Raw genomic sequence first — 11,066 nt, forward strand, 5'->3', positions numbered from 1 at the left:
AAATTAAAAAATAATTTTTATTTTTTATTTTATTTGTTCGGATCCGGTTCAAAGCATTTTGAGCTTTGAACCGGAACAGTTGAGCTGGCTACACTATTCATGCTAATTAATTAGCATGAATAGTGTGCAGGAAGCAGCATTTTGTTGCTTTTCTTTCTCCAACATTTCAAACGTAAAAAGACTGTGGGGCCCATAAACAGTAAACTTTTTTTTTATTAAACATGTTGCATCTGCGTTTTGTTTAAAATACAAACGCAATCTCATTACCAAACAACCTCTTATAACCACTTGTATAATCACCGCAGACAATAAGTTTAAAGGTGAATAAGGTTTGCTTTTATATTTACATATTTATTTTTAATTCAAATATTAAATTTAGTATTATAAAGAATTTATTTTCTTAAATTTATTATTGATGTGAAAAAGTGTTCTTGAAATCATTTATGGTATGTTTGGTAACAAAGTTGAAATTATATTTTAAAAAAAATTTAATTTTTTAATTTAAAATTGATTTTTTATGTTTTCGATGTTTTTTAATGTGTTAATATTAAAAATAATTTTTTAAAAATAAAAAATATTACATTAATATATTTTTAAATAAAAAATACTTTAAAAATTAATTTTTTTTTACTATTTAGAAGGTTTGATTTCTTAGTTTGGATTTTATTAAAAATAATAATGAAGATGATACTGCCTTTGAGAAATCATCATTGTTGTACTTGGAATTCGGTGATTAATAAGGGGAAACTTGGAAGCCACATAATTTCCACTAAAGGAAACTTCCTCCTTGCAATTGGGAAATTAAAAAACCTCAATGATAACTTCAATTTAGAGTTTAGAATTGCGTTCATTACATTAATCCAAAACTCCCTATTCATGTGACTTCCTCTCTTCTTAAGCTTTCCAAAGCCCCAAATTCCTTATCCCTTCCTTTACTCTTTCAATTTCACCCCGAGAAGTTTGACGTTTGTTGTTTTTTTGTGTTTTAAAAATATTTTAAAAAAATTTAATTTGTTTTATTTTTTTGTATTTTAAATTTAATTTTTTATGTGTATTTATATTGATTTGCTGATGTTAAAAATATATTTTTTTAAAAAAATAAAATATTATTTTAATATATCTTCAAACATAAAACACTTTAAAAAACAACCGTTAACGTATATCTTTCAATGCCTTGCAATCCTTGCATACCTTGACCCCTCCAACTTCACTTCCAATTCATCCTCCTCCTCCTCCTCCTCCTCCTCCTCCTCCTCCTCCTCCTCTATAAAACCTCTCATATGTCCCACGCCAGCGTACAATGCACCTATGTTAAGGCAAAACTCTCATAACTAAAAGACAAACAACCGAAGTCAATCCCCCTTTTGTCTGTCTTATCAAATCCCAACTAATTAAATCAAATCTATCCATCCATCCATCTCCTCTGGGCAACTTCGATAAATTGCCAAAGGCCCCACTTCCAAGAAGATGTTGAAAAAACTGAAGAGGCGAGTCCTCACCTCAATACGCAAGTCCTTCAGAAAACCTCGCAAGCGAATGCCTTATAAACCTCCTACCCCAAGTCCATCTCCACCTCCACAATCTCCTTCTCCTCCGCAAACTCCAACCATGCCTCAGCATTCTCAGCACAAGCCACCAAATTTTCCATTTCTCTTCCCTAAAGCTCAATCCACGGTCCTCCCTGATCCATCCCTTTTCCTCTCTCCTTCTCTCCTCTCCTCTCCATTGCCCACCAACTCTTTCTTTCAAAACTTTACTCTTAAAAATGGTGATCAACCTGAATATATCCATCCATATCTCATAAAATCCTCTCTTTCTTCCCTTTCTGTTTCCTACCCATCTCAGTCTCACAACTCTTCTTTCATTTACCAGGTTTTTGTCGTTGATTTAACCATCTCCGCAACAAATAAAACTGACCCGAATCCAGGAAAAAGCCATGTTATCTCGTCTTATAGTGATCTTAGCGTCACTTTGGATATGCCCTCTTCGAATTTTCGGTTTTTTCTTGTTAGAGGAAGCCCTTTCTTGACTTGTTTGATCACTGGCAATACTGAAATTACCATTTCAACGATCCACGCCATTCTCTCATTCTCTTCAAGTAATTCGCTCACCAAGTACACTGTCAAGCTCAACAACAACCAAACATGGCTCATATATTCATCTTCTCCTATAAATTTGAGTCACGATCTTTCTTCTATCACTTCTGAAGGGTTTTCAGGGATTATAAGGATTGCTGTATTGCCGGATTCTGATCCTAAATATGAAGCAATTCTTGATAGGTTCAGTTCTTGCTATCCCATATCAGGTGATGCATCTTTCACTAAACCATTTTGTTTAGAGTATAGATGGGAAAAGAAAGGTTGGGGTGATTTGCTTATGCTTGCACATCCTTTGCATTTAAGGCTTTTATCTAGTAAGGATTCTGATGTTACTGTTTTAGATGATTTCAAGTATAATAGTATTGATGGTGAACTTGTTGGTGTTGTTGGGGATTCTTGGGTGTTGAAAACTGATCCTGTTTCAGTAACTTGGCACTCAATTAAGGGTATCAAAGAGGAATCTTATGGTGAAATTGTTGATGCACTTGTTAAGGATGTTGAGGGCTTAGATTCATCAGCTATAACAACAACATCATCTTATTTTTATGGTAAACTGATTGCAAGAGCAGCAAGGTTGGCTTTGATAGCTGAGGAGGTGAATTTTCTTGATGTGATTCCAACTATAAGAAAGTTCTTGAAGGAAACAATTGATCCATGGTTGGAAGGGACTTTTGGTGGGAATGGTTTCTTACATGATGATAAATGGGGTGGGATTGTCACCAAACAAGGGCTAACAGATTCGGGTGCTGATTTTGGGTTTGGGATTTATAATGACCATCACTATCATTTGGGGTACTTTCTGTATGGCATTGCTGTTCTTGCAAAAGTTGATCCAGCATGGGGTAGGAAGTACAGGTCACAAGCTTATTCACTTATGGCTGATTTTATGAACTTGGGAAGGCGATCAAATTCAAATTATACGCGCTTGAGGTGCTTTGATTTGTATAAATTGCATTCTTGGGCTGGAGGGCTAACTGAATTTGCCGATGGGCGGAACCAAGAGAGTACAAGTGAGGCAGTGAATGCATACTATTCAGCGGCTTTAATGGGTTTAGCATATGGAGACACTCATCTTGTTGCCACGGGATCAATGCTTGCTGCGTTGGAGATTCACGCAGCACAAACATGGTGGCATGTAAAAGAGGGCGATAAGCTGTACACGGAAGATTTCACTGGAGAGAACAGGTTGGTGGGTGTTTTGTGGGCTAGCAAGAGGGATAGCGGGCTCTGGTTTGCTCCTCCTGCATGGAAAGAGTGTAGGCTCGGCATTCAGTTGCTGCCCTTGTTGCCTATTAGCGAAGTTTTATTCTCTGATGTTGGATTTGTAAGAAAGCTAGTGAATTGGACATTACCAGCTTTGGGGAGAGAAGGAGTTGGAGAAGGATGGAAAGGATTTGTTTATGCCTTGGAAGGCATTTATGACAAAGAAATTGCTTTGGAGAAGATTAAGAACTTGAAAGATCATGACGATGGCAACACACTTACTAATCTGTTATGGTGGATTCACAGCAGAGGTGATGAAGAGGAAGGGGGGTGGGAAGGAGGTGGGAAATTCAGCTGGTTTGGTTACTATTGTCACTGAATTTGTTTCCTTATACCTGTTGTGCGGATATGAAGGGAAGATTGGAGTCAACAATGAGAGTATCTGAGGTGATTTCCTTATAGGGCCAATCTTGTTTATGATTGCTTTCTGTGTTTTTTTTATTAATCTATACAAATACAAAGGTTGAAATAGATGATACATTTCTTTCAATCTGATAATATTGAGCTTCTTGTTAGCAGATCTCCTGCTTCCAAAGACTTTCATGTGATCTTCTTGTCTGATATCATGGAGTCCATGGTTTAATATTTGTTATATCATTCAAATGCTATATGAGTTGATGACTTTAATTAACTTAATTATACTCAACACTTTTTTCTTCTACTGAAATTTTTAGAGAACTAGAACGACTGAAGAATTTTGAGGCCATTGAATGTTTTGCCATGACCGAAGTTATTTTAACTGCACTTGTTAATGGCAGGCCGTGGCATACTTATTTTTCTTTTTTTTTCTGCTTTCCTTTTTTCAGGTGAGAGTGTAACCATTTGCATGCTTTGGCATTGCACTTGTTCTTTCATATTTGCTTGTCAGAATCGTGTCCAAGATATAACCTAGATGCTACTAGTTGATGATTACTATACTAGTTTTTGTTTCAGTGATTTAAGCATTTCATTAAGCTTTTTTGCCAGTATATCAATCAGTTACATGTGATGAACAATCATTTTAAGTAACGCAATTGGTCTCCTTTAGCTTCCTTATTCCTTTGTTCTGCCAAATCATGCAAACTTGCACCCATTCCACTGCCATTTTTAGCTTGATCTTGATACACGGAGTTGTTGGCTTTGGAAACTTCTTAATCACTGTCCTGATCTACCAAGTGATATATAACCTTTAGGCTTGTCCAGGCATGCTTATACTCGAACTTTTATTTTCTACTATTCAGATTGCTAAAAATACTCGAATCCACTGCAGTATCTACAATGCAGTCTTCATCTTTTATCTCTTATCTTCTTTTTTTCGGACACTTTACCTGTTTGCTTGTTGTCATCTGGAATCTTTTATTCCCCGCAAAGTTGTGAACAAGTTTCTGGATTAAACTGGGAAGATGGTTGCACAAACACACACGCATGCATAACTGTGCAGGAAGTAATGCATGTCCTGGTCCATGTTCACGCAAATGTTAGCTTGCAGGGTTGCCTTTGAAACAAGATATTGCAGGAGTGATGAGCTGGGATCACCTTGAATCCACATGTTTGTAGAAACCAAGTTACTTTCTCAAAATCCAAATTGAAATTGACATTTTCAAAAATTCCATTGCCGTGTTATTTGGTATATTAATCTCTTAAAACCGTGTTCAAGTTCTATTCATTGAAGGGATCGTGTCCTTCTCCTAGTGTCAGCAAGGGGAAGGAAGAGTGGGAACCTGGCTTCGCAATTAGCACAAACAAGGAAGCGAAATTGTTGAAAAAAAACTAAGTTTACATCAATTTTCTTGTTTTACAATTGAATTTGTCATTGACTTCGTGGGTTGATGACATATATCGGATATCTTCTGGCTTGCCTTCGTGGGTTGATGACATATATCGGATATCTTCTGGCTTGAGGATGTCTGATATTTTTGAACTCAAACAAGGTTTGGCAAAAAGTTTTCATGTTTAGTGGATTGAACCAAATGTGATATATTCTTGTTCACTTTCCTAGCAGTGTGCTTTTTGTATAATTCAGTATTTAGTAACATTTTAAAAAGAATTATTTTTAAAAAGTTTATTATAAATTGACTTTCAACTTTCGGCTGGTTTTTATTTTGTGACTAGCATAGATGTTGTCGTAGATAAATTTATAAAATATGTTTAATTTTAATTAATTTTAAAACTTTAAGTTAAATAAATCAACATTAATTGTGAAATTTTTTTAATTGAATATATGTTTTTCTAAATATTTAATGATTAAACCCATGACTATTAATTAAAAACACTCATTACTCTCAATTTGATTTTTAATTTGTGTTATTATTATTTTGCATCAACATAATTCTAAATAATAAAAAAAACATAGAAGAATCATTATTATTCTTTGAAGAAAGTCATGCTTTTAGCAATTAATTACTATTTTTTATGAGTTTGCAAGAAGAATCATTATTTTTTACCTCAACTATTATTTTTCATTCTAATTTTGAAAAAAAAAGAGTCAAAATCATGAAAAAAATAATCATTTTGTGTGAGGGTGTATGAAAAATAAATTAATTATTTGTGAAAAACATGAAAAAAAGAAAAGAAAAATGGTGTTGATTTCTGAAATGTCCATGTAGCGACCCAATAAATTAATTAGTTATTACGTTTACAGATCAAAAACCAAAACCAAATTGAATGTAAAATAAATAATATCCTGATTGTAAGGAAATTTTTAGTATTTTCATAAAACAGTCCAACAAATTAAATTTTAATAACTTTGACTTATTAAAATTAACACAAATAACTTAAACAAAAATCAAAGGATAAAACAATAAAATAAAATAAAATGGTTTAACTTTTAAAAAATCAATATGAGATCCTTTTAAAACATTTATATCTTAGATCAACTTCGATAACCTCAAGTTAACTATCAAACTCGTTATCCAGATTATGAAATCAATTGGGTTTAATAACATTTTTCTCTTTAATTATTTGATAAAAAAATATGAAAATCAATTCAAAATCAATCAAATATCAAATAATAAAATTAAAAAAAAAACCAACAACAAATCAATATAAAAAAAAAGGTCAGACCAAGCGCGAGTCTCAGGTATCCTAACATGTCTAGGCCTTAAGAAAAAACCTAGGAGTGTGGACTTAAAGCAGACCCACTTGTATGAGCATTTTTTATTATTTTTAAGGGACATCCCTTATTAAATAAATAAATAAGCAGTGCATTGTCCACTTGTGAACAATCCAAAATCTGACCACCATTATGATGGCTGTAAAATTAAGTTTTGTTTTTTGTGTTGGAAATCTATTTTTCAATTTATTTTCATATACTATAAAAACAATATAAACTACCTAACAACCCAAAATATCTCAATAAAATAAAAATCAATTGAATTCTAAAAATTAAAATCGAACCAAATTTACCTATTTCACCATGTTTAGAGAAAAAAGTCACAATCATCAAACTGAATGGAATTCTTTGATGCTAAACTTGGCTATGGACTCAAAATAAACATAGCAAACTTTTGTATCAAAATGAATATTTTGTGATTTTTGAGTTAGTGATATATTTTCTTTGTATTTTATTTTTTAGTCTTTTAATATATAATTTGGCAACTTTACTATTATTGTAAACCTAATTTTATCTAATTAGGTTAGATAAAAATATAATTGAAAGAGAAAAATAGTTACGAAACTAGAAAAGAAAAAAAATCTATAAAAAATGTAATTGAAAAGAAAAAAAGTTAATTTTTTTTTAAATAGCTTCACAGTTCATATACAAACATAAAACCCTATGAAGTTTCTCATTATTTTAGTACAATAGGATAATCTAAAATGTCCTTGTAGCCAGCAGCAAATGGGGTTGATTTCCATGTTCATTGATTGGGTTTTAGATGCCTAACAACCATTCAAGCAAAGATCGAGAATTATTGCTAGTTTATCAAATTCAAATATTAAATTATCCTATAAATTAAATGAAATATTGTTCTATTACACTATATACTATTCCTCATTTAATAAGGGAAAAAACCCAATTGTTTTGTTTGAGAATTGAGAAGTTTGACATGGATCTTAGATGAATCTCAGTCGACACTACTAAACCCCAATGACAATCTCCCACATCTCTTGTAATTTTTGTTTGGGTGGATTTTGACTTGGTGTATCAAGCGGTGACTACCATAGTATTAGCAAGGGTGTCAATGAACATAATGTTGAGTTTATTGAAATATATAAATGTAGTGAATATAGTAAATTTAAATTTTTTTAGGAGTTTTAAGGATTTTGTTAGATAAATTTAGAGTTATTTAAGGTTTATATGAAGATTACCTAAAGATCATATGTTATTTTTTGCTTTAAAAACTTGTTTTAAAATTAGGTTGCCGCAAACCATAAATCATTTAAGTATCTAATTTCTAATAGTAATTCATACGAATTATCAGTGAAAAATCTTTCAAAAACCTTTTAGGAGAGAATGATTGTTATACCTTAGAATAATAGCTTTTTTCTTTTTGTGTTTTAGATGTTTTTGTATTATACTCTTCTCACTTTCTCATGAGAAATAAAAGGCATACCATTTTATTTATAAGAAAATCTAAATATCATATAAATGGTTAAATATCAATTTGCCCTTAAATAATATAACAAATATTCTTTTAGGTTAATTTTAAAAATTTATTCTATCAAATCCTTACTTGATTATTTCTAGATCTAGAATTGCAATCTCCTATATAGTTATGTTCTAGTCCTTAATTTTTAAAATTTATTCACAATCAAGTCTCATTTGAATAATCATTCTGTTTATAAAATAAGATTAAATAAATTCAATAATTATCAATTCAATAATTGATTAATTTATATTTGAATATCAAATATAATGTCTAATAACCTGTCATGATCCTTCAAATATTAAAAAAGTCATATGTGATTTGACTTAACCTTTTAGTGACCAGTTTTTCATTATAATTATTATTCCCTCATCAAGAGTGTTTTGATTTAAATATTATAACATGGTGTATGTTTCATTTGTTAAATCATTATAGTTTTCAACAGTGTAGTCATTGATTATTTGAATATGATTTTAAAATTCTTTTCAAAATTCATTCTATATTAGCTAAAAATTTCACAATCAATACATTATTATGATGAATGTTGTTTATGTTATACTCAATATACTGACTTGAATATAGGTAGGAAGGCTTAGTGGAGCTAATCCCTTTTCTTAGTTTAGAGAGGCTCTACTAATTTGTTACTCTTGATTTAGAACAATGTATTAGGATCAAAACTTAACACTTCCTATATAAGATAATTTGGTGATATAAAGTTTAATGGTCACTTACACAACTATTACATGAGTCTTTCCATGAATATAAATGATTTCTCTATAAGGAATTCTCTTACAGGTCAGTTCAATGTATATGTCATTTAACAAGCACCTGTATATTAGTTTCATATGTCTTTTATGCCTCAATTTATGAGAAAAACTGTTTTTTTTTCATAAAAAAATGAACATAATATACATTCGTCTCAAGAGTTCTAATTAATATTTAATCTTAATAGATCATTGATCAGGAGCATTAAGTTTTTTTTTTAAATATCTAGTTTTAATATCTAGTCGTTTCCTCTTCTTCTTTGTTTTTTTTTTAAAATTTGATTTTTTCATTGATACTTTTTTTATATGTATTTTTTTTGAAATATTTTTTTTATTTATATTTAAATTAATACCTCTTTTTTATATATATATAGCCTCTTTTATGTGGTGGTTATTTTTTGGTTATTTTGTATGATTTAATTTTTAAAAAGATTTTTCTAATACATCTATAATTTTTTTTATGTTTTATATAAATTAAAAAATATCTATTTTTGGATAATATTTCTAATAAATATAATTTTACATAATATTTTTTCTTTTTATTTTATTCAATTAATTATATGTGTGTCTATTTCTGTTATTTTTTAATTAAATAAAAAATAATTTTAATAAATAAAGTCATTTAACACAATTGGGTCAAAGACTCGCAAAGTCAAATATCTTGATCTACATATGACTTTTAATTTCTTTTTATTTTCATCTTTATTTATAATCAATGACTTTATTTTTTTTGACAAATAATTCTTGATATATTTGATTATATATATTTATTTATATTTATATTTTTTATGAGAATACGTTAGAAATACATGTATATATAATTTGTTTTTCCGCATCCAATGGAGTACAGGGGCTCAAAAACACGCGCGCACGCCAAGGCACAGGCACGCGATAAGGCATAGATCAAAGTGGAGAGAGCAAAAAAAAACGCTCAGTGTAAAACAGTGTAACTTGGATGTCCAAATATGTAAAATTACATTGCAGGTCAGATTAAAATTATTTTAAATATAAGAAAATAATATAATATTGTGGGGAATTTTAAATTTTAAAAATTCTTAACTTAACTTCACAAAAAAAAAATTAAAATTGAATGATAACAAAAAAAATATGATTTATTTTTTTTTAAAATCTAATGTAAGATATTTTAAAATATCATTGATTTTTTAGTGTTTTGTTATATAATAAATTTTATTATTATTCGAGGATATGTCATAATCATACTAATAAATTGATGAAAAAATTGATTTAAATTACTATAAACTTTGTATAAAACAAAGAAATTAAATTCTTGATTTTCCCTTATAAAGTTGATATTTTCTAATTTTAACTTTTACGTGCTCTTGAGTCATTTTTGCAAATAAATATCAGGCTTTTTCAAGTAAAGTGTTAAATAGATATTTTACATTTAAATTAATTATTTACAGGAAAATTCTTTTTTTAAACATTTTTAAAATTCAAATCTTATACAGTAATATGAAAAACAAATCTATTTTCAAGTAAAGTGATGTTTTGTTCACATATATTTACATTTTTTTAAATACCACAAAAAAAAAAAAACCCAAACACACACACACACACTCCAATTTTACAAATTTTCTTTGCTGAGGTGGGGAACATGAGCCTGGCCTATCTTGGCTTGAAACTCCAAGCAAGAACAAAAAATAAAATAAATCCAGAAGGCAAAGCTTTTATTATTAGCTCACCAACTTACAAATCTTAGTTTTGAAGACACCACCATAAGCAAACATCAAAAGACAAAAACTACCAAGATCAAGATAATCACACACTTTATCTAGCTAGCAAAGTTATTAAATTTGGTTTTTTCATTAAGAAGTTGGTTTTTGTGTTTTAAAAATATTTATTTTTGAAATATATATTTTTTACTTACTTTAAAATAATATTTTTATTGTTTTTAGATTGTTTTAATGTGTTGATGTCAAAAATGATTTTTAAAAAATAATAAAATATTATTTTAATGTATTTTCAAGAAAAAAAACTTTAAAAAATAATCACTATCACATTCCTAAACACCCCTCATGACTCGACTCAAGGCTAAACAGTAACTCAAGTCAACTTGTTTCAACTTCTTTTATATATATATATATATATATCATTTAAATTCTTTTTAAAATCTAACCGGGTTTTAAGGGGTTAATCAAGTCAATTTCAAATTGATTTGTTTTAAAATTTGGTTAATGCCAAGGGTCGGGTCGGCAAATCCCGGTTCAATCCGAGGAGCCATCTTGGATTTTATAACTATAATAATTGCAAGAGTTGTTTATATGATTCTGGATTAGAAAAACCCACATTCATACAACTTGGCAAGCTAGGTTGTTGAATTCTGACAGGGAGAAAGAGATCTGGCAAGAATTGAA

The 11,066-nt window shown here is 29.7% G+C and overlaps 1 protein-coding gene across 1 annotated transcript; it reads left to right on the forward strand.

Moving 5' to 3' along the window:
• The first annotated feature begins 1,294 nt into the window (after positions 1–1,294).
• On the forward strand, positions 1,295–4,397 carry LOC133699513 (glucan endo-1,3-beta-D-glucosidase 1). The gene is made up of 2 exons (XM_062122784.1): positions 1,295–3,749; positions 4,169–4,397. The coding sequence occupies exon 1, from the start codon at positions 1,468–1,470 to the stop codon at positions 3,679–3,681; it is 2,214 nt and encodes a 737-aa protein (XP_061978768.1). The 5' UTR covers positions 1,295–1,467; the 3' UTR covers positions 3,682–3,749; positions 4,169–4,397.
• Positions 4,398–11,066: the final 6,669 nt, after the last annotated feature.

The sequence above is a fragment of the Populus nigra genome, chromosome 7 (assembly GCF_951802175.1).
Source record: "Populus nigra chromosome 7, ddPopNigr1.1, whole genome shotgun sequence".
NCBI lineage: Eukaryota > Viridiplantae > Streptophyta > Magnoliopsida > Malpighiales > Salicaceae > Populus > Populus nigra.

Bases quoted from the DNA above. Each gene is read 5' to 3' on its own strand.
- LOC133699513 (XM_062122784.1), top strand. From the start codon at position 1,468: ATGTTGAAAAAACTGAAGAGGCGAGTCCTCACCTCAATACGCAAGTCC.